The sequence below is a fragment of the Scyliorhinus torazame genome, chromosome 9 (assembly GCF_047496885.1).
Source record: "Scyliorhinus torazame isolate Kashiwa2021f chromosome 9, sScyTor2.1, whole genome shotgun sequence".
NCBI lineage: Eukaryota > Metazoa > Chordata > Chondrichthyes > Carcharhiniformes > Scyliorhinidae > Scyliorhinus > Scyliorhinus torazame.
The window spans coordinates 51,319,575-51,343,875 of record NC_092715.1 but is presented as its reverse complement, the minus strand read 5'-3'; the positions used below and the strand labels follow the sequence as shown (position 1 = coordinate 51,343,875).

At 49.9% G+C, this 24,301-nt stretch overlaps 1 protein-coding gene across 1 annotated transcript in view; it reads left to right on the top strand.

Moving 5' to 3' along the window:
* acsl1a (acyl-CoA synthetase long chain family member 1a) overlaps nt 1-24,301 on the top strand; it is a 197,002-nt gene that overhangs the window by 154,076 nt on the left and 18,625 nt on the right. Inside the window, 4 exon segments of the mRNA XM_072515880.1 lie at nt 356-444; nt 7,658-7,774; nt 10,344-10,352; nt 10,354-10,488. Coding sequence (XP_072371981.1) covers nt 356-444; nt 7,658-7,774; nt 10,344-10,352; nt 10,354-10,488 — 350 coding nt within the window.

The window sequence follows — 24,301 nt, the reverse complement described above, 5'->3', positions numbered from 1 at the left end:
AACCGGCTGTTTCAACTGAGTGCTTAAAGGCACATCCTTATTATGGGTCCACAGACCAAAAACATAAAACAAAATCAATGGAAACAAAGGAAATGAACAGGAAGGATTCTTATACTCTGCAACACTACATTAGCGTGGAACACTGAAATCTATATTTTTCCTTGATGCCATATTGGGCAGGTTGACATCCCATGAATAATGTTTTATGGATTTTGAAGTAACCATGTTGAATTAAGTAATTTAAATTTAAAATATTGAACATTTTTCACCATTAGAACAGATTCCCTGTAATGGACAGCATTCTAGCACAGACAGGCTAGTTCCTTCATTTACGTTTCTCCGGTTTCATCTGCAGGTCATGTTGGAGCTCCGATGCCATGTAATCTGATCAAACTTGTTGACATAGACGAAATGAACTATTTTGCCAGAGAAGGGGAGGGTGAGGTAAGTGGAAAATGTTCTGTGTTTTGCGTATAAATAACAGTACGTTATAACGGTTTAATTTTACATCTGAATATTGCGCTAATGTAATTGTGCAGGCTATCCACAGCCAAATGGACTTCTTTCCTTCCCGAACCCTTCCTCCACCACCACCTCCTTTAGAGGCCCTCCATAATGCCCATTTCTTCTACTAGGCATCTGTCACAGAATTATTCCCAGAATGGAACGAGACCATACATCCCATTGTGTTTGTGCTAGCTCTCTGAATGAACAATGCACCTAGGGGCATTTGCCAACTTCTCCCGGTAACCCTGTAAGTTCTTCTGTTTCATATAATAGTGCAGTTCCCTTTTGAGTGCCTCGATTGAACCTGCTTCCATTGCACTCTCAAGCGGCACAATCCAGATCCTAACCGCTTACCGTGGAAAAATGTTCCCCTCGTCTCCATTGGTTCTTTTGCCAATTACAGGAAAATCTCTGTTATCCGGCACGCTCCAGGAATGGGAGGTGCCACTTAATCAAATACCCTGGTATATAGGGCACAATCTAATGCTCTCGTTGCACACGACTCAGGACATGATGAGGCTGGTAAATCTCGCGAGCGGCTTCTCGTTGGATTTCTGAAGCTCATTCATTGCGCCTCGCGAGATCTAACGAGTACTTGCGAGGCGATGCGATCTGGCAGGATCCCGATTTGCATATTTAATTGTGAAGTTAAACTTTCTTAAATATGATGTGGAGATGCCGGCGTTGGACTGGGGTGAGCACAGTAAGAAGTCTTACAACACCAGATTAAAGTCCAACAGGTTTGTTTCGATGTCACTAGCTTTCGGAGCGCTGCTCCTTCCTCAGGTGAATGAAGAGGTATGCTCCAGAAACATATATATAGACAGATTCAAAGATGCCAGACAATGCTTGGAATGCGAGCATCAGCAGGTGATTAAATCTTTTCAGATCCACAGATGGGGTAACCCAAGGTTAAAGAGGTGTGAATTGTGTCAAGCCAGGACAGTTGGTAGGATTTCGCAGGCCAGATGGTGGGGGATGAATGTAATGCGACATGAATCCCAGGTCCCGGTTGAGGCCGCACTCATGTGTGCGGAACTTGGCTATAAGCTTCTGCTCGGCGATTCTGAGTTGTTGCGCGTCCTGAAGGCCGCCTTGGAGAACGCTTACCCGGGATCAGAGGCTGAATGCCCTTAAATGCTGAAGTGTTCCCCGACTGGAAGGGAACATTCCTGCCTGGTGATTGTCGCGTGATGTCCATTCATTCGTTGTCGCAGTGTCTGCATGGTCTCGCCAATGTACCACGCTTCGGGACATCCTTTCCTACAGCGTATGAGGTAGACAACGTTGGCCGAGTCGCACGAGTATGTACCGCGTACCTGGTGGGTGGTGTTCTCACATGTAATGGTGGTATCTATGTCGATGATCTGGCACGTCTTGCAGAGATTGCCATGGCAAGGTTGTGTGGTGTGGTGGTCACTGTTCTGAAGGCTGGGTAGTTTGCTGCAAACAATGGTTTGTTTGAGGTTGCGCGGTTGTTTGAAGGCAAGTAGTGGGGGTGTGGGGATGTTCACGCTGGAGTTACCCAAGGCACAGGATCTAATGGCCTCGTCTTGGAGTCCCCGAGTAGGTGCCGATCAGCACTGCTTTCCACAAACAACACAAACACGGAGTACCGGCACTTGGGAAGTCGCCCAGGCAATTGGGGGCCTCTGGGTGGTCAGGATCTGGACTTTTTGGTACCCTGGCACCCTCGATACCACCCAGACACTGTGGCACTGCCAGTCTATCACCCATGGATTGGATTGGATTTGTTTATTGTCACGTGTACCAAGGTACAGTGAAAAGTATTTTCCATGAGCAGCTCAAACAGATCATTTAGTACATGAAGAGAAAATAACTTTTTTTTAAAAATGCATAATAGGGCAACACAATGTAAATACATGGACACCGGCATCGGGTATAGCATACAGGGGTGTGGCATTAGTCAGGTCAGTCCATAAGAGGATCAGTCCATAACAAGTCCAGTCTAAAAACAGACCCAACCCCAGAATTCCTGTTCACACAGAATTCCAGTTGGTAGAGTGCCAGGAGCAGACATTTTACTGTAACTTAAATCTGTACACTCTCATTCTTGATCCTTCCACCACCAGGAACAATTTTTCCCCATCTACTATCCAGATCTTCATGATTTTGAATACCTCGATTGAATCTCTCAACCCCTTGAATATATCTATGTAACTATGTAACAGTTTCTCATCACTGTGACCATTCTCGTCAATCTTTTCTGCATTTCTTCAAATGCTTTCGCGTCTTTCCTAAAGTGTGGTGCCCAAACTGAACACACTACTCCAGTTAAGGCCAAAGCAGTGTTTCATATAAGTTTAACATTACCTCTCTTTTACTCTTATGTCCCTATTAACACAGCTGAGGGCACTGTGTGCTTTATTAACCACTCTCTCAACCTGTGCTGCCATCTTCAATGAGTTGTACACCAATACATCCAGACCCCTCTGCTCCTGCACCCCTTTAATTCCAATGAATCTGCCCCAGATCCAATCTTACCCCATTGAAGTTGGCTTTCCCCCAGTTCATTATTTTTATTCTGGTTTGTTCTTTGTCCTTTTCCATTGCCAACCTAAGCCTTATGATACAATGATCACTGTCCTTAAATGTTCTCCGAATGACACTTGATCTAATTTCTGTTCAGAGAAACAAAAGCCTTTTTTTTTCCAACTGTTATAGGAAACATGTTTATTTGCATTATTTAACTGGCACCTGCTGAAGTGTAAATATCTACTCAATGTTGGAACCCAGGCTGTTGTTTGTGGTGTTTGTCTGTCATAGAGTTTTTAATGAAAGCAAGTGTCACCCAAGCAAATACTTCAATAACTGTAGGCTAATAGCACTGTAGATTCTGCAGTCTGTTTTAGAAATGTTGGCTTTTTATTATTTGCTCATTGCACGTGGGCATTGCTGGCTAGGCCAGCATTTGTTGCCCCTCTTTATTGGTCTTAAGAAGGGTGGGGGTGAGCTGCTTTCTTGAGTCGTTGTAGTCGTTGTGGTTTAGGGACGGGAGTTCTTGATGTTATATTTTGAGTGGAGCTTGCAGGTGGTGGTGTTCCCTCCATCTGTGTTGCCCTTGTCCTTCTAGGTGGTACCGATCATAAGGACATAGAAATAGGAGCAAGAGCAGACGATATGGTCTGTTGAGCCTCCTTGCTTTGCCATTCGGTACAAACATAGCTAATCTTCATCTTCAACTCATTCCTTGCCCACTCCCCATATCCCTTCGAGGTTTGGAATGTGCTGTTGAGGGAGCCGAGGTGAGTTTCTGCAGCTCTGTATTTTTTTACAGGATGTGGATGTCACTGGCTAGACCAGCATTTATTGCCGATCCCTAATTGTCCTTGAGATGGTGGTGGTGAACCTTCTTGAACCGCTGAAGTGCATGTGATGTAGATACACCCACAGTGCTATTAGGGAGGGGGTTACAGGATTTTGACCCAGCTACAATGAAGGAACTTGAATATAGTTCTATACAAGCTGAATGTAGGGAAAAGCGAGGTATTCCCGGTGAATGAACTGGCACAGCGGGTTAATTTAGGGGGGATGCCATTTACGGTAGCGAGGGATAGGTTTAGGTATTTGGGGATTCAGGTAGCGAGGGAATGGACCCGGCTCCATATTGGGCGGCGGAAGTGGACAAGGTGCGGCGGTGGTGGGAAGGAGAAGGGGTAGAGTGGGTTAGGATGGAGGAGGAATCTTGTAAGGGGTCTAGTTTGAGGGCTATGGTGACGGCGGCAGCATTGCCAATGGCTCCGAGTAGGTATTCAGGGAGCCCAGTAGTGCAGTCCACAGTGAAGATATAGAATCAGCTGAGGAGGCATTTTAGGGTGGGAGGGATGTCGGTGCTAACGCCGCTGCGAGAATCATGGGTTTGAGCCGGGGGGGGGGGGGGGGGGGGAATGGATAGTGTATACAGGAAGTGGGACTGGTCAAGGTGAGGGATTTGTATTTGGAGGAAGGGTTCGCCAGCCTGGAGGAGCTAAGGGAGAGGGTAGAGCTGCCGAGGGGTAGTGAGTTCAGGTATCTACAGGTTAGGGACTTTGCACGAAACGTCTGGAAGGGGTTCCCTAGATTGCAGGAGTACACCTTGCGGAAGCAACTGCTGCTTCCAATGTGGAAGGGGAGGGAATAATTGGAGATATATATAAGTGGCAAGGGGAGCAGGGAGGCGAGCGGTGGTGAAGATCAAGGAGAAATGGGAAGCGGAGTTGGGAATGGAGATCATTTAGGGAGTATGGTGTCAGGCACTGTGAAGGGTAAATGGGACCTCCTCTTGTGCAAGGATGAGCCTGATACAGTTTAAGGTGGTGCACAGGGTACATATGACTCGAGCGAGAATGAGTGGGTTCTTTCAGGGGGTAGAAGATGAGTGTGAGAGGTGTGGGCGGGGGCCAGCAAATCACACGCACATGTTTTGGGATTGTGAAAAATTGGGAGGATTCTGGGCGGGAGTGTTCACAGTCTTAGCCAGGATAGTGGAGGAGGAGGTGGACCCGGACCCTTTAGTGGCGATATTTGGGGTTTCAGAGAAGCCTGAGCTCATGGAGAGGAGGAAGGCCGATGTCTTGGCCTTCACCTCTCTGATTGCACGGCAACGAATTTTGCTGGAGTGGCGGTCGGTATCGCCACCGGCGGTAGCAGCATGGTTGGGTGACCTGTACGACTTCCTGCGATTAGAGAAGATAAAGTATGAGTAAGGGGCTCAGCAGGGGAGCTTGAGAAAAGGTGGGGGATGTTTGTGACCGTGTTTGAGGAGCTGTTTATCGCAGGGGGGGGGGGGGGGGGTGGGGGGGGGGGGGGGGGTGATGGGGAGGGGGGGTGAAAGAGGAGAAAAATCTGTACAAACTGTATAGTTGATTGTTGGGAAGAATGTTTCCCACGGTATTTATTTGCTGCAACCTACTTTGATACAAGTTTGACTATAATGCGTTTTTTAAAAAAGGAATATAGTTCTGGGTCAGATTGGCGTGTGGGATTCCTTCTGTCATAAGGTCTGAAGTAGGAATGCTTGCTGATGATTCCACAATGCTGAGCACCATTCACAACTCCTCAGACACTGAAGAGATCCATGCCCAAATGCAACAAGACCAGGACAATGTCCAGACTTGGGCTGATAAGTGGAAAGTAACATGCACGCCAAACAAGTGCCAGGCAATGATCACCTCCGGTAAGAGAGAATCCAATCATCCCCTTGACATTCAATGACATTGCCATCACTGAATCCTCCACTATCAACACCCTGCGGTTTACAATGACCAGAAACGGAACTTGACTAGTCATATAAATACTGTGGCTACAAGAGCAGGTCAGAGGCTAGGACATTTGGGGCGAGTAACTCACCTCCTGATCCCTCAAAGCCTGTCAAGCACCTACAAGGCACAAGTCAGGAGTGCGATAGAATAAGCTCCACTTGCCTGAATGAGTGCAGCTCCAACAACAATGAAGAGGCTCAACACCGTAGAAGATAAAGCAGCCCACTTGATTGGCACCTCTTCCACAAACATTCACTCCCTCCACCACTGAAGCACAGTAGCAGCAGTGTGTACCATCTACACGATGCACTGCAGGAACTCACCAAGGCTCCTTAAGCATCACCTTCCAAACCACGGCTGCTACCAACTACAAGGACAAGGGATGCATCAAATGAGATGCATGGAAATGTTACACCTGGAAGTTCTCTTTTCCGCTCTCTCTCCCCCCCCCCCCCCCCCCCCTCCCCCCCCAATTCACACACTATCCTGACTTGGAAATATATCACCATTCCTTCACTGTCACTGGATCAAAATCCTGGAACTCCCTCCCTAACAGCACTATGGGTGTCCCTACACCCCAGGGACTGCAGCAGTTCAAGAAATGAAATGAAATGAAAATCGCTTATTGTCACAAGTAGGCTTCAAATGAAGTTACTGTGAAAAGCCCCTAGTCGCCACATTCCGGCGCCTGTTCGGGGAGGCTGGTACGGGAATTGAACCGTGCTGCTGGCCTGCCTTGGTCTGTTTTCAAAGCCAGCGATTTAGCCCTGTGCTAAACAGCCCCTGCTCACCACCACCTTCTCGAGGACAATTAGGGGTGGGCAATAAATGCTGGCCTCGCCACCACTGCCCACATCTCATGAATGAATTTTTAAAAAATAACTAAAGAAACGAAGTATGTAAGGAGCAAAATTTCAGACCCTAGACTTAGGTCATCTCAGACCCTAGACTTAGGCAGCAGTGATCCCCATGTTCCTATGTGCTCCGTGACTCGGAGTGCCTACAGCAAGAACCTAGAAACACTGGAGAAGAGCCATCAGTGGTACATTCCCCAGAACCTTCCAAGCTGGTGGCAAGATAGGTGGTCAAATAGCAGCGTCTTCTCCCGAGCCAACGTGCCCAGAACCGAGGCATTAATCACTTAAAACCAGTTCTGCTGGTGGAACATGTCGTTCTTATGCCTGACACCAGATTCCCAAAGCAACTACTCTACTCGAAAGTCAATCATGGCAGGAAATTACCAGGAGGACAGTGGAAATGCTTCAACAAGCAGGCCAAACATACATGCCGACTCACGGGAGAACCTGGCTTGTGACCAATTAAAATGAAGAAGGCTCATTCAAGAAAGCACCAAACACCTCGAGAGACTTCATCGGGATCACGCAGAGGCGAAGTCAATGTGTCAGAGAAAACGCACATACTTCCCAAGAATCCTTCAATCACCAGCTGTTTCACGTGGCAGAGTCTCCCGATCGCACACTGATCTTATCAGCCATCTCCAAACCCATTGAGCCAGACTGGCAGTAAGTGATCCTTGATCCCTAGGGACTGTCCAAGAGGAAATTAAAACCCCAATGTATTGTGAACAAGGACAGAGACTAAATTACATTCAGAAAATGCTCATCTTGGAGTCCAGTTTATATAATTCAAGAATGTATAGCATTAATATTCAGGGTTTTAAATTTAAATAGGAAGCAAATTGATTGAGAACAAAATGTGGAGATATCACATGTTGTTCCCAATCTGTTTAGGCTTAAACATTGACATCCTTCCTGTTTGCATCACATTATTTTGTGGCAGAATGAAGGCTCTAACTTGGGAAATATAAAGTTTGTATTATCTATCCTGTGCCCATGTGTCAGAAAATCTCTTTGTGTTTCATCTCCCAGATTTGTATAAAAGGGTCAAATGTTTTCCTTGGTTACCTAAAAGACCCAGAGAAAACAGCAGAAGCTCTGGATGAGCGTGGCTGGCTGCACACGGGGGATATAGGAAAATGGCTGCCGGTAAGGAAGAAACTCTTTTTGATCATTTCCTTGTACAGTATAAGTACAATTGGTTTCTAATGCAAATAATGCAGTTATAGGACATGAATGATTCCCAAGGATCCAGAAGTGACCGTGAATTTTGTAAATATCAATTATATTAGAACGCACTTTTTCTATTTCCTATTTTTTGTCCTCTACTTTGTCACCAATATCCACTTTTTCTTTCTTTTCAGGCGATGTGGACTTTTTTTAATACAGTACTCGAAACAATTTTAAAAAAATATATAAATTTAGAGTACCCAATTCATTTTTTCCAATTAAGGGGCAATTTTTTAGGATAGAATAGAATATTACAGCGCAGTACAGGCCCTTCGGCCCTCGATGTTGCGCCGACCTGTGAAACCAATCTAAAGCCATCTACACTATTCCATTATCATCCATATGTTTATCCAATGACCATTTAAATGCCCTTAATGTTGGCGAGTCCACTACTGTTGCAGACAGGGCATTCCACGCCCTTACTACTCTCTGAGTAAAGAACTTACCTCTGGCATCTGTCCTATATCTATCTCCCCTCAATTTAAAGCTGTGTCCCCTCGTGCTAGCCATCACCATTGGAGGAAACAGGCTCTCACTGTCCACCCTGTCTAATCCTCTGATCAACTTGTATGCCTCAATTAAGTCACCTCTTAACCTACTTCTCTCTAACGAAAACAGCCTCAAGTCCCTCAGCCTTTCCTCATAAGATCTTCCCTCCATACCAAATTTAGCGTGGTCAATTCACCTACCCTCCACATCTTTTGTGTTGTGGGGGCGAAACCCACGCAAACACGGGGAGAATGTGCAAACTTCACACGGACAATGACCCATAGCTGGGATCGAACCTGGGACCTCGGCGCCGTGAGGCAGCAGCACTAACCACTGTGCCACCTCTACCCTAAACAATTTAAAAACGATTGTATGTTTGCAAGCTTTCACAGACTCTCCTGGTATCTCCGTCCCGAGTGGTTATTCAAGGGATGGGACAGCGCAGTGATTCTGTTGTTGCTTAAAACTTTCACTGAAGGTCCAGGATAGCAATTAGGAATGAAAGTTGAAATGAACATTGGGATATTTGGGTGACTGCTCTGAGTAGTGCCACTGAATCGGTATCCCAATTTGGAAAGCTTCCCATGATTTAATTTTTTTTTTTTAAATTGGAATCCTTTCTGGGCGGGATTAGAAGGGTTGTTCCTGCCACTTCTGGTACCGGGAACCACCCCGCTATCTAACGCCACTTTGTTGCTATTTCGGCCCCACCCCATCCCCAGGCCGCACTTAGCCGCATTTCCTACACTGAGGAGCTCCGATGAGCAGAGCTCCTCCGTGCGGAAGAGATCCATGGCGCCCAATTTCTCACCCCCCCACCCCCCTCCCCAACTAAGCTATAAAGGGGACCTTGGGCCACCCGAAACCACGGTAGGGGCAAAATGCCTGCCTGGCACCATGGCACCGTCTTCCCAGAGGCTGACTACCCAGGGGCCTCCAATGGCCTGGGAGACACCCTTCCCCTCAACCCTCCCCCTCCCCTCTTCATAGTTGCCGTTGACCATTAAAGGGGGGGGGGGGGGGAGAGGGGGGGCGGTGGTTTGGTTTGTTGTTTGCATTTTGTTTTTGAACTTGCGAGTTGATGTGTTAGGTTGCATATTGGTGGGGTCATTTTCTTGTTGTTTCCCAGATTTTTCCTTTTCTTTCTGTTTCTGTTTGTACGGTGAAAAGTTATGAAATCATGGCGAATATAATGATTTTGTAAAAACCATCTCCTTTTGAGAAATATCGCCCTCTTCAGGCCACACTATCTCTTTGACCTCTTCAAGTGAGATTATTGGTCAATGCTAAATTATTGAGTTTTGTGTCGTGTACCATTAGGAATTTGATTGAGATTGCCTAAACTCATTTAATTTAGAATCTTTAATACTAGTAACCTCTTATCCTGTTGATGCGGGCTGTAGTGGTGACAGAACACTGCAAGCCCACAGTACTGTCCAATCTGGCAAATGGCCACAGAGTACCTTCCAAACGTGAGACTTTACAACTCCTGAGCTAGACATGGACCTCTCTAACTTGGTTGCTTAATATTGTAGATCATTATTTAATGTTCCAAACATTAAATGGTATAAAAATGAGTGACGTCCTGCATAATACAAACATGCCCCTAAAAAAAAAACTTTTGTCAGTCCTTTCCTTCATCCTAACCGAGCATGATGGCTCTCAAATTTGCAAGCGTGTTGGTGCACTAAAGCCTCTCTGCAGAGAAACAGAGAAATATTGCCTCCCCTCCATCACACATCCCACACGTCATCCTTGGGAGAAAAGATATAATTTAAAAGGCTGTCCTATTTGCGAACTAATCTATAGCCAGAAGGATGGAGCCAAAGCCCCCCACCCCTTTCATTCTACAACCAGCTACTCTACTGTCCAACGGAAAGAGGGACCCCTTCAGCATACAACCTCACAGCTGTGCAATCTTTCAATAACAAGATTTAATTGATGTAAGACGTGTGCAGCAGCTTACGACTGAGCTACGGAACTTGTTTTGCCTCAACAGAATGGCACGTTTGAAGATAATTGACCGAAAGAAACACATATTCAAGCTGGCACAGGGCGAGTACATTGCACCTGAGAAAATTGAGAACATCTATGTGCGGTCTGAACCTGTGGCCCAGGTGTTTGTTCATGGTGATAGTCTGCAGGTAATTCTAAACTCCAAGCTAAACAATGAGGGTCATTTTGAATATTGGACTACTGCTGAGCAGTGGCATAGGTCAGTTGTGTCTCACAGTAACTTTGGACTAGCTGTAATTTAAGAATCACCATTTTTCTGCTGCTGCCTGATGCACTATCAATTACGACGAGACGAGAGTAGAGAGTAATCAAGGCTTTATTACAGAGAGATGTGTGGCCTCCTACAGCTGCTTGCCGAAATGGCTGCAGTTCGGAGAGCACACACATTTATTCTCCACCTACTGGGCGGAGCCAGCAGGCAGGGATCTACCCCCGTACCTGTAGTACATGGGCCTTACCGTAATACCCTCGTATGCAGTGCAGTATATACAATATAATACAACAGTGGTGACTACCACATTTCACCCCCTGTTAAAAATGAGTCCAGCGGGGGTGGTGGAAAAACTATTTACATACAGGTTGTCCTTAAAATTTCAGAGAACATTACAAATTTAGACGGTCGGGCGCCTTGATCCGTCGTTGAGCGCGCCGCAGTGCTGGTGGCGAGTCAGGCGTCGGCTCGGTCGTCGGTGACTCCGGGAGCGTGTCGACATCCTCTTCATCCCCGGGTGGGACCAAGGGGAGGACGGATTATCCTGGAGCGGGGGCTGAGGTGGGGGTGCGCTGGGGGAAGGGAGGGTGGCGCCGGGGCAGAGGGGGGAGGTGTGTGTGTGGGGGACCCAGCTGGTGCCAGGTCCCTGAGGGAGACTGTCTTGGCAGCCGTCGGGGTACTGCGGGTTTGCGTGGAGTAGCTGTACCCTCTCAACCAGCAGGTCCGCCTTGTGGAGCGCACGTGCTTGCGAAACTCCGGAGGTGGACTTCCTGGGGAAGGCAAAGAGACGTTCATGGGGGGGTTTCGTTAGTCGCCGTGCACAGGAGCGACCGAATGGAGTGAAGTGCGTCGGGGAGGGACCTCCTGCCAGCGGGAGGCCGGGAGATTTCTGGACCGTAGGGCCAGCTGCACGGCCTTCCAGACCTACCCGTTCTCCCGCTCCACCTGCCCGTTTCCCCGGGGGTTGTAGCTGGTCGTCCTGCTTGAGGCAATGCCCCTGTTGAGCAGGTACTGGCGCAGCTCATCGCTCATAAATGAGGATCCCCGGTCGCTGTGGACGTAGGCGGGGAAACCGAACAGAGCGAAGATGGTGTTGAGGGCTTTGATGACGGTGGCAGACATCATATCGGGGCATGGGATGGCGAAGGGGAATCTGGAATATTCGTCGACCACATACGTGTTGTGGTCGGTGGAGGGGAGAGGCCCTTTGAAGTCCACGCTGAGGCGTTCAAAGGGGCGGGAAGCCTTCACCAGGCGCGCACGGTCTGGCCGGTAGAAGTGCTGTTTACACTCCGCGCAGACCTGGCAGTCTCTGGTGACAGCCCCGAGTTCCTCGATGGAGCAGGGCAGATTGCGGGCCTTAATGAAGTGATAAAAGCGGGGTGACCCCTGGGTGACAGCGATCGTCGTGCAGGGTCCGGAGTCGGGCCACTTGTGCACCGGCACATGTACCGCGGGACAGGGCATCGGGTGGCTCGTTTAAGCTTACCGGTGCGATACAAAATCTCGTAATTAAAGGTGGAGAGCTCGATCCTCCACCGCAAGATCTTATAATTTTTGATCTTACCCTGCTGTGTGTTGTTAAACATGAAGGCAACCGACCGTTGGTCAGTGAGGAGAGTGAATCTCCTGCCGGCCAGGTACTGCCTCCAATGCCGCACAGCTTCAACGATAGCTTGGGCCTCCTTTTCGACGGAAGAGTGCCGAATTTCGGAGGCATGGAGGGTGCGGGAAAAGAATGCCACGGGCCTGCCTGCCCGGTTGAGGGTGGCGGCCAGAGCGACGTCTGATGCATCGCTCTCGACTTGGAAGGGGAAGCGTCTCGTCGACCGCGTGCATCGTGCCTTGGCGATGTCGGCCTTGATACGGTGGAAGGCCTGGTGAGCCTCGCCCGTCAGTAGGAAAACCGGTGGAGTGGATGAGTGGGCGGGCCTTGTTCGCATAGTTAGGGACCCACTGGGCGTAATACGAAAAGAATCCCAGGCATCGTTTGAGGGCCTTGGGGCAGTGGGGAAGGGGGAGATCCATGAGGGGGCGCATGCGATCGGGGTCGGGTCCTAGAACTCCGTTCTGAACCACATAGCCGAGGATGGTTGATCGGTTTGTGCTGAACACACACTTCTCCTTGTTGTAGGTTAGGTGAGGAGTTTGGCAGTGTGGAGAAATTTGGAAAGGTTAGCGTCGTGGTCCTGCTGGTCGTGGCCACAGATGGTGACATTATCCAGGTACGGGAAAGTGGCCCGCAGTCCGTACCGGTCAACCATTCGGTCTATCTCCCGTTGGAAGACCGAGACCCCGTTAGTGACGCCGAAGGGAACCCTAAGGAAATGGTAAAGGCGGCCGTTCCGCTTCAAGCGCGGTGTACGGGCGGTCCGCCTTGCGAATGGGGAGCTGGTGGTAGGCGGATTTCAGGTCCACCGTCGAGAAGACCCGGTACTGTGCAATCTGATTGACCATATCAGATATGCGTGGGAGGGGGCGTGCGTTGAGCTGCGTGTACTGATTGATGGTCTGACTGTAGTCAACGACCATCCTGTTTTTCTCCCCCATTTTCACCTCTACCACTTGGGCTCTCCAGGGGCTGTTGCTGGCCCTCGATGATACCTTCCCGCAGCAGCCGCTGGACCTCAGACCTGATGAAGGTCCTGTCCTGGGCACTATACCGTCTGCTCCTGGTGGTGACGGGTTTGCAATCCGGGGTGAGGTTTGCAAACCGAGAAGGCGGGTCGACCTTAAGGGTTGTGAGGCCGCATACAGTAAGGGGTGGTAGGGGCCCGCCCAATTTCAGGGTTAGGCTCTGGAGGTTGCACTAGAAGTCCAGGCCGAGTAGCAAGGCAGCGCAGAGGTTGGGGAGGACGTAGAGCCGGAAGCCGCTGAACTCTACGCCCTGGATGGTGAGGGTGGCGATGCAGTACCCCCGGATCGCCATGGAGTGGGGATCCGGAGGCCAGGGAGATTCTTTGGTTAATGGGGGGTACCGCGAGGGAGCAGCGCCTTACCGTATCGGGGTGGATGAAGCTCTCAGAGCTCCCGGAGTCCAAAAGACAGGATATCTCATGCCCATCGAACTTCACCTTTGTCGACGCGGTCATGAGGTTATGCGTTGATCGTGACGGAGGTGAGACGCGGCTGGTCATCGGCTGGTCATCGGCGGTTGCAGGCGATGAGCGGCCCGATGAGGGCCGCACGTGTCTTGAGGCAAGCCAAGATGGCGGCGCCCTCGGGCCGCATGTGTTCTGGGGGCCGGCAAGATGGCTCCGCCCATTGGTTGTGGGGCAGGCAAGATGGCTGCACCAACGGGCCGCACGTGTTGTGAGGGGAGCAAGATGGTGGCGCCCACGGACCGCACGCGGGGGGTGCAGGGACATTAGCGGTGATTGAGCGGGCTTGGCACACTGCAACAAAATGTCCTTTCTTGCTGCAGGCCTTGCAGAGCGCGCTCCGCGCCGGGCAGCGCTGCTGGGGGTGTTTTGTCTCTCCGCAGAAGTAGCACTTGGGTCCCCCGGAGTTGGTTGGCTGCCGCGTGGCGCGGCAATGGGGTTGGCTAGCGGCGGTCGCTTATGGGGTCCATGATGGGGTGGCCGCTGGCGGGGTCCACAATGCCCAGGAGGGGTGGGCCGTGCGGTCGAGGGCATACACCTGTACGTTGCGTGAGGCGACTGTGCGAGAGCGCTAGTTTCTTGGTCTCCGCGAGGTCAAGCATAGCCCCTTCTAAGAGGCGCAGGCGGCTGTAGGCCGACCCTATGCCCGTAATGAACACGTCTCTCATTAGCAGGTTAGAATGTTCAGCGGCCGAAACGGCCTGGCAATCATAGTCTCTCACCAGGGCGAGCAGGGCACGCCAGAAATCTTCCACAGACTCACCGGGAAGTTGGTGCCGCGTGGACAGGAGGTGCCTGGTGTAGATCTTGTTGATCTGCTGTGAGACTAGTTCTCCTTCAGTAGCGCCATGACCTCTGCACAGGTAGGCGCGTCCTGGATGAGGGGAAAGACATCGGAGCTCAGCCGCGTGTACAGAATCTGGAGCTTCTGTGCTTCTGGGATTGGGTCTGTCGCAGATCCGATGTATGCTTCAAAGCAAGGTAGCCAATGTGCAAAGTCCTTTTTGCCGTTTTCTGCTTGAGGATGCAGCTGCAGGCAATCCGGCTTGATGCGGCGATCCATCTTTGTAAAATCTCTGTGTAATAAATTGATGCACTGTCAATTACGACGAGACGAGAGTAGAGAGTAATCGAGGCTTTATTACACAGAGATGTGTGGCCTACAGCTGCTGCTGAAATGGCTGCAGGTCGGAGAGCACACACATTTATACTCCGCCTACTGGGCGGAGCCAGCAGGCAGGGATCTACCCCTGTACCTGTAGTACAGGGGCCTTACCGTAATACCCTCGTATACAGTGCAGTATATACAATATATACAATAAGATCCAGTGGGTGGCCTGCTGCTGAAACCGGGGCAGGTGGAAAATGCCTTTCAGCCTTGCCTGGAGCATTGGTGCCCTGATCTGCTGGCAGGAGATCAACCCAGAGGCAACAGCATTGTCCTCTGCCAGCTGCGGGGACCTGGAGGCTGACTGGAAAATCCCAGTGGGCCTTTGACAGTAGACCTTCAGTGCTTCAGCTGGTTACCCTGCCGCCGCCGCCACCACCACCAATTGCCTCCAGGAAAATAGCCAGAGGGTGGTATGGAGCTAGAAAATCAGTACATCAGCCAGCGAGCAAAGTTCCCTGCCTGCCTGCCTCTGAACCTGTCCCCAGAAATTCAGCCCTTTGTGTCTGCATCCTGTCAAGAGATATTTAAAATCAATCTTAGCACCTGGAATAAATCAAGAGTGTGAACCTGCCAGATAATTGGCACCATTCCCTCCAGGTGCTCATTTGAACGTGAAATTTGGTTTTTTTTCAGCTTTTGTACTTTGGGACCTAGAAGGCTGGTTTCATTAGCTCAGATACAAATTAATTGTTTTATTTATGTATAAAAAACTAATTGATGTGATTATCCCCAGGAGCTTCCATTTTATTCTCTTTCTTAATTCATTCTTGGGATGTGGGTGTCGCTGCCTGGCCCAGCATTTGTTGCCTATCCCTAATGGCACTTAAATAGGGGCCGGTTTAGCACAGTGGGCTAAACAGCTGGCTTGTAATGCAGAACGAGGCCAGCAGCCCGGTTTCAATTCCCGTACGGGCCTCCCCGAACAGGCGCCGGAATGTGGCGACTAGGGGCTTTTCACAGTAACTTCATTGAAGCCCGAGTGGTTTGCTGGGCCATTTCAGGGGGCAGTTAAGAGGCAGCCACACTGCCGTCAGGAGTTGGGTAGAGGCTATACCATGCAAGGATAGCAGATTCCCTTTCCTAAAGGACATTATTGAACCAGATGGGTTTTTATGACAATCGACTCTTAATTTCAGTTTTTTATTATATTTAAATTTCACCATCTGTCGAGGTGGAATTCGCCCCCTTACTTTCAGGAATACTAGTCCAGTGGCAAGACCTCCCCAAATGTCTGCCAATGCAGTCATCTAATCATTGAATTACAATAGAATCATTTTAGTTTGTTCTGAAGTTTTTATTGTTTTATGTAAGGAAATTTGCAGGTGCTCTCGGGTCACTCTTTGATGCAGTGCCAAGTGTTATGCTACAGTATTTGTGAGGGGTATAGTAGCATAGAGGGTATGTTCCTGTAATCTTGAGGGCCTGTTTTAAAAAACCTAGAGATCTGAGGTTAACTCCTAACATGGCTGGAGAATTTAAATTCAATTAAATTAATATAACAATCTGGACAAAAAAGCTATTATCAATAATGGTGAGAATGGAACTGCCAGATTGTCTAAAGCCCCTTTCACTGGTTCACTGATATCTTTGAGGGAAGCAAATCTGTTGTCTTTACCTGACCCGGCCTACATGCAGCTCCAGACCCACAGAAATGGAGTTGACTCTTAACTGTGAGATGGCCGACTTCCGGTTGCGGCGATGGCCAGCTAAGCCGCACGTTTCGGCGGCTCCAGCTCGAACGGACCTGTGGTCTCTTTTAAGAGCCCCAACAGGGAATTTTTTCGGGACAAAACCCAGTGAGGGGTGAGACAACAGGGAGTCGTCGTCGTCCCCCCCCCCCCCCCCCCTCCAGCGAAAAAGAAAAATATCGGCGGCGGCCAGATCGCGAAGAATCCTCGAGGACAGGGGTAGAAGGAAAAAAGGAGCAAGATGGCGGCGGAGGGAGCCCAGGCAACATGGGGACCGGACCAAGACGAATTCTTAAGACGGTGTGTGGAGCTGCTTAAAAAGGAGGTGCTGGCCCTGATGCTACAAGCAATTGAGGGGCTTAAGGAGACACAAAGACCCAGGAGATGGAGCTCCGCGTGGTGGAGCAGAAGGTGACGGACAACGAGGACAAGATCCTGGGCCTGGCGGTCAAAATGCAGACGCACGAGGCGCTCCACAAAAAGTGCATTGAAAGGATTGAAGTCCTAGAAAACAGATCATGGAGAAAGAACCTCCGGATCCTGGGTCTCCCCGAGGGAGTGGAAGGAGAGGACGGTGGGGCTTACATGAGCACGATGCTACGCTCGCTAATGGGAGCTGAGGCCCCCTCGGGCCCCTTGGAAGTGGAAGGGGCCCATTGGGTCCCTGCGAGGAGACCAAAGGTGGGAGAACCACCTAGGGCGACAATCGTGCGATTTCATCGCTTCAATGACAGAGAAGTGGTTCTGAGATGGGCCAAAAAGGTATGAAGTAGTAGATGGGAGAATGCGGTGGTACGAGTGTACCAGGATTGGAGTGCGGATGTGGCAAGAAGGAGGGCGAGTTTTAATCTAGCCAAGGAGGTGCTACACAAGAAGAAGGTGAAGTTCGGGATGTTGCAGCCGGCGTGACTGTGGGTCACGCACCAGGAGAGGCATCACTACTTCGAAACGGCGGAAGAAGCATGGACCTTCATTAAAAACGAGAAACTGGATCAGAACGGAGGGACTGATGCTCGAGGGGAAACGAAAATGCTGATGTATATAGAGATGTAAATTGGGGAGGGGGGGACACTGAGAAATGTGGGCGCCGGTGGGGGGGAAGAAGAGACATAGGCGGGGGATGGGGAATGGGAGTGGGGCAGCAGAGGGAGCTGCGCCACGAGGGGCGGGACGGGACGGCTCTAGAGAACACGGGGTTTATTTTTCTTGTTCCCGTGCCAGAAAGATGATGGCGGGAAGATAGGCGCAAGGTGGATGGGAGTTCCTCACACGGGGGGGGGGTCAAGGAGAGAGCGGGAGAAGCCGGGGTCAGTTGAAGTCAGCTGACTTTCGGAAGCAATATTGGGGGAGTAACCATGCTAGATGGGGATCTAGCGGGGGGGGGGGGATAACTGGGTTGCTGCTGCAGAGATCGAAAAGGAACTGGTAAAAGAAAAGGTGGTCGGGGCGGGAATACGCCGCCTGGGGAACGGGTGGGTGCACGGAACCGGGACGTGGGACTGGCCCAGAGAGGGTGATGGCTAGTCGACAGGGGAGGGGGGCAGGCAGCCCCCCAGTTCGGCTGATCACGTGGAACGTGAGAGGCCTAAATGGGCCGATTAAGAGGGCCCGAGTGTTCGCGCACTTGAAAGGACTGAGGGCAGACGTGGCCATGCTTCAGGAGACGCACCTGAAGGTGGCGGACCAAGTTAGGTTAAGGAAAGGATGGGTGGGACAGGTGTTCCACTCAGGGCTGGATGCAAAGAATAGAGGGGTGGCCATACTGGTGGAGAAACGGGTAACATTCGAGGCTAGGAACATTGTAGCGGACAGCGGTGGCAGATATGTGATGGTGAGTGGCAGACTGCAGGGAATGGAGGTTGTGTTGGTTAATGTATATGCCCCGAATTGGGATGATGCGGGATTTATGAAGCGGATGCTGGGACGTATCCCGGAACTGGAGGTAGGAAACTTGATAATGGGGGGGGACTTCAACACCGTGCTGGACCCAGGGTTAGATAGATCTAAATCTAGGACCGGAAGAAGGCCGGCAGCGGCCAAGGTGCTTAGGGGGGTATGGACCAAATGGGGGGAGTGGATCCGTGGCGATTTGTTAGGCCGATGGCCAAAGAGTTCTCCTTCTTCTCCCATGTCCACAAGGTGTACTCCCGGATAGATTTCTTTGTTTTGGGAGGGTCACTGATTTTGAGGGTGGAAGGAACTGAGTACTCAGCTATAGCTGTTTCAGATCATGCCCCACACTGGGTGGACCTGGAATTAGGAGAGGAGAAGGAGCAGCGTCCACTCTGGCGACTGGATGTGGGATTATTGGCGGATGAGGGAGTCTGCGGAAGGGTGCGGGGATGTATCGAAAGGTACCTGGAGGCCAATGACAACAGGGAGGTCCGAGTGGGAGTAGTATGGGAAGCACTAAAGGCGGTGGTCAGAGGAGAGCTGATCTCTATCAGGGCCCACAAGGGGAAAACAGAGGCCAAGGAAAGGGAAAGACTACTGGGGGTGATTTTGAGGGTAGATAAAAAATATGCGGAGGCCCCGGATGAAGGACTATACAGGGAGAGGCGACGACTCCAGACGGAGTTCGGGCTGCTGACCACAGGGAGGGCAGAGGCACAGTGGAGGAAGGCACAGGGGATGAGATATGAATATGGGGAACAGGCGAGTCGCCCGTTGGCCCACCAGCTGCGAAAGAGGACAGCGGCGAGGGAGATAGGGGGAATTAGGGAGGAAATGGGAGTCACGGTGCGGAGAGCAGGGAAGATAAACGAGGTGTTTAAGACCTTTTACGAGAGACTATATAGGTCCCAACCCCCGGAGGGAAAAGAGGGGATGCAGCAGTTTTTGGACCAATTAAGGTTCCCGAGGGTGGAGGAGCAGGAGGTGGAAGGCCTAGGGGCGCCAATTGGGGTGGACGAAGTTACCAAAGGGTTGGGGAACATGCAGGCAGGGAAGGCCCCGGGACCAGATGGGTTCCCCGTGGAATTCTAGAGAAAATATGTGGACTTGTTGGCCCCGCTGCTGGTAAGGACATTTAACGAGGCCAGAGAAGGGGGGACCCAACCCCCGACAATGTCGGAGGCGACGATATTGCTAATCTTGAAGCGAGATAAAGGTCCGCTGCAGTGCGGGTCCTATAGGCCTATCTCACTGCTAAATGTGGACGCCAAGTTGCTGGCAAAGGTGCTGGCAACGAGGATAGAGGATTGTGTCCCGGGGGTGGTGCACGAAGACCAGACAGGGTTCGTAAAGGGGAGACAATTAAATGTCAACGTGCGACGGCTGTTAGGGGTGATAATGATGCCCCCAGCAGAGGGGGAGGCAGAGATAGTGGCGGCAATGGATGCAGAGAAGGCATTTGATAGGGTGGAGTGGGAGTATCTATGGGAGGTGCTGAGGAGGTTCGGGTTCGGGGAGGGATTTGTCAGCTGGGTTAAACTCCTCTATGGGGCCCCAACAGCAAGTGTGGTCACAAATCGGCAAAGGTCGGAGTATTTTCGACTACACAGGGGAACAAGACAGGGATGCCCGTTGTCCCCATTACTGTTCGCGCTGGCAATTGAACCACTGGCCATAGCGCTGAGAGACTCCAGAAAATGGAGAGAGGTGATTAGAGGGGGAGAGAAACACCGAGTGTCACTCTACGCGGATGACCTACTGCTGTATGTGACGGACCCAGTGGGGGGAATGACAGAGGTCATGCAGATATTGAGGGAGTTTGGAGATTTCTCGGGATATAGGCTTACCATGGGAAAGAGTGAGCTTTTTGTGATACACCCTGGGGACCAGAGTAGAGGGATAGATGGCCTACCGCTAAGGAGAGTGGAAAGAAACTTCCGATATCTGGGGATTCAGATAGCCAGGAGTTGGGGAACCTTACACAGACTCAATCTGACTCGACTGGTGGAACAAATGGAAGAGGATTTCAAAAGGTGGGACATGCAGCCGCTGTCACTGGCGGAAATTTCTTTAGATATATGCAGGTGAGAGTGTTCACGAGACAACAGGTGAGGGAATTTCCGCTGCTCCGGACACAAGGGGTCCAGGACAGGGTGCTTTCGGGGGTGTGGGTCGGGGAGGGCAAGGTGTCAGAGATATACCGGGAGATGAGAGAAGAGGGGGAGGAGCTGGTGGGCGAACTGAAGGGAAAATGGGAAGAAGAGCTTGGGGAGGAGATTGAGGAGGGTTTGTGGGCTGATGCCCTAAGCAGGGTAAATTCCTCTTCCTCGTGTGCCAGGCTTAGCCTGATCCAATTTAAGGTGCTGCATAGAGCACATATAACGGGAGCAAGGCTGAGCAGGTTCTTCGGAGTGGAGGACAAGTGTGGGAGGTGCGGGGGAAGCCCGGCGAACCACACACATATGTTTTGGTTGTGTCCGGCACTGGAGGGGTATTGGAGGGGAGTGATCTCGAAGGTGGTGAAGGTCAGGGTCAAGCCAGGCTGGGGGTTAGCTATATTTGGAGTAGCGGATGAGCCGGGAGTGCAGGAGGCGAAAGAGGCCGATGTCGTGGCCTTCGCGTCCCGAGTAGCCCGGCGTAGGATTTTACTCATTTGGAAGGAAGCGAAACTGGAGGCCTGGATAAACGATATGGCGGGGTTCATAAAACTGGAGCGGATGAAGTTTGCGCTGAGAGGATCGGCTCAAGGGTTCACCAGACGGTGGCAACCGTTCCTCGACTACCTAGCGGAACGTTAGGGGGAAGATAGATGGCCAGCAGCAGCAACCCGGGTGGGGGGGGGGAATTGTTTGTGTTTCTGGAGGGGGAGAGGGGGTGGGGGGAGCATTACTTTGTGTTATTTGGTTAGTTTACTATGTTAGTTAAACAATGTTATATAGCAGTTATCATGTTACCATTTTTGTTGATTTGTAAGGGAAAAAATTTGTGTTTGAAAACTTTAATAAAATATATATTTTTTAAAACTGAGATGGCCTAGCATATTCATTTGGCTTTGAGAAGGTAGCTCACCACTGCCACCTTGAGGCAATTGGGAAGGGACAATGAATATGAGTCTTGCCATCGAAGCTCACATCCCGTGAATGAATTTAAAAAATAAAGATTGTAATATCTGCAGATGTCGATATCGAGAGCCATTCCTCGTTTTATAAATTAGGGTGGGACTGCTTTGTGACCAGGTGAGATGCTTCATGGAAAGGTAGCTTGCAAGTTTGTGTTTAGAATTTACATAAAACAGGCAACAACAAAGCAGGCCATTTGGCCAACCAAACCACGCCGGAGCTTATCTGAAGAGTTTCATTGGTCATTGGAGTTCAGGCAGAAGTGGGTGGTGATAGAAGATGCCACACTCGATCGGTATACATATTTAATCGCTGCTGCAGCCTTCTGAACACAGGCCTGTGAAAATTGGGTAGCTTTGGCCTCCCGTTGGGTTTAACTTGATGCATGCTCTTTCGGCTATTAGCTGAACATAGGCACCCTCCTACTTTCGTGCTTTTGTATTAAGTGTGTACATTCTCCCAGTATGGGGAAACCTCTGCTCCAAACTTGCCCAGTGCACATCTGGGGATTTGTTGTCCGGTTGTACCTGCAGCTAGGAAAACAACAAGGTGCCTCCCACGTACCCCAAAGCAAAATGATGCTAGGGCTGATGATGTAAAATGATGGACCTTGTACATTTTGAATGCATAGTAATTGGTTTGCAGATAAAGCACAGGATCAATATTTCATAGCATCACTACAGTTCAGAAGGAGGCCATTCAGCCCATCAGGTCTGCACCACCGTCCGAAGGTGCACTCTATCTAGGCCCAGTCGCCCAGCCTATTCTTGTAGCCCCCCCCCGGCATTAATCATGGCAAATCCATCTAACCTGCACACCTTGGATACCAAGGGAAAAGTTAGCACAGCCAATCCACCTAACCTGCACAAGTTTGGACTGTGGGAGAGAAAACTGGAGCACCCGGAGGAAACCTACGCAGACACTGGGAGAAAGTGCAAACTCCACAGTCACCCAAGGCTGTACTTGAACCTGGGCCCCTGGCACTATGAGGCAGCAGTGCTGACCACCGTGTCGTATTTTCAATATGGAGTACCGACTTTGTACAAAGTAAACAATTATTTTTGGAGACTGTCCAATAACTGATTAAATGAACTGGATTCACTAGAAACTCTGCTGTTCTTCAAAACTGATCAAAAATTGGAAAACTGTTCCATATTTCTCTAAATACCAGTTTTTTGTAGATACCTTTGAATGATTCAGAGCGACACTACAGAGATGCAGGTGCAATTATCTCTATCCTCCATCCTCTGATAACAACCACAGGGAAATGCCGCAGAATGTCCCATTGCAGACGAGAAAATAATTATGCTGCATTGTTTGATGTTAAAAGATGTCACTAGAGGGCAGGAAATCTTTTACCTTTTTAGATTTTAGATATTTTTCAACAAGTTTCTGCAAACCAATGTTCCTTTATAAATGTGTGGGATTTTCCTACACTTAACATTTTCTGTTTGCCCACTTATATTATCCCTGTAATTTTAAAAGATGCTATTTTACATATTGTTACGACTCCCTGGGCTAGTGTACAGTCAGTTCCAGTCCCACAGGACCCGGTGTCCCAAAATAAGTGAACTAACCAATGATTCGTATATTTTCTTGAGGTCTTTGACCCTCGACTGCTCCAATGACTTACAGGCACTAGACTTGTAAGTAAAATCTTTTAAAATCTGTTTATTTATAACAAGATTTATTTATAACGAGAAGAAAAAAACATGTAATGGTAACAATAGAACAATGGTCTGCTAACCTAATTATTGCCCAAACCCTGTCCCACCCTTCACCCAGGCACACACAAGACAGACACACAGTGGGGTAGGAAAATGAAATGAAATGAAAATCGCTTATTGTCACAAGTAGTCTTCAAATGAAGTTACTGTGAAAAGCCCCTAGTCGCCACATTCTGGCGCCTGTTCGGGGAGGCTGTTACGGGAATTGAACCATGCTGCTGACCTGCTTTGGTCTGCTTTCAAAGCCAGCGATTTAGCCCTGTGCTAAATAGCCCCAGATTTAGCCCTGTGCTAAACAGATCAGAAATAACAAGGATTCACAGGGATGGGATGAATCTTTGCTGCTGAGGTTGTAGTCTCTGTAGTCGCCGATCTGCGAAGGACACAAAATGTTGAAATCATCAGTCGGTTTGGATCTTCTCATGTTTGTCTCCAACTGGAACATGCGGATTGTAGGGTTCTCTCTGAGGAGTCACTCATTTGAACGACCTCCACCGGATTGGCTCTCAGCCTCACTGAGATAATATTAGAATTCTTCACCTGGCAGCACGATGTCGCAGTGATTAGCACTGCTGCCTCACGGCGCTAAGGACCCGACTTCGATCCCGGCCCTGGGTCACTGTCCATGTGGAGTTTGCACATTTTCCCCGTGTCTTTGTGGGTCTCAGTGGGTCTCAAGCCCCACAACCCAAAGATGTGCAGGGTAGGTGGATTGGCCATGTTACATTGCCCCTTAATTGGAAAAAAAGAATTGGGCACTCTAAATTTACATATAAAAAATTATTTTTCACTGAGTATTTTAAATAGGTTTTCAAACAGCGCCCTCTTCCTGCAGGTGGTGCTGGACAGAATCCTCCCGCAGATTGAACATGACTACAGAGAGAAAGGTCTTTAAACACAGGCAATCAGTTGGGAGAAATCAGGGGCAAAATTCTCCGGTATCGGCGCGATGTCCGCCGACCGGTGCCCAAAACGGCGCAGATCAGTCGGGCATCGCGCCGCCCCAAAGGTGCGGAATCCTCCGCATCTTG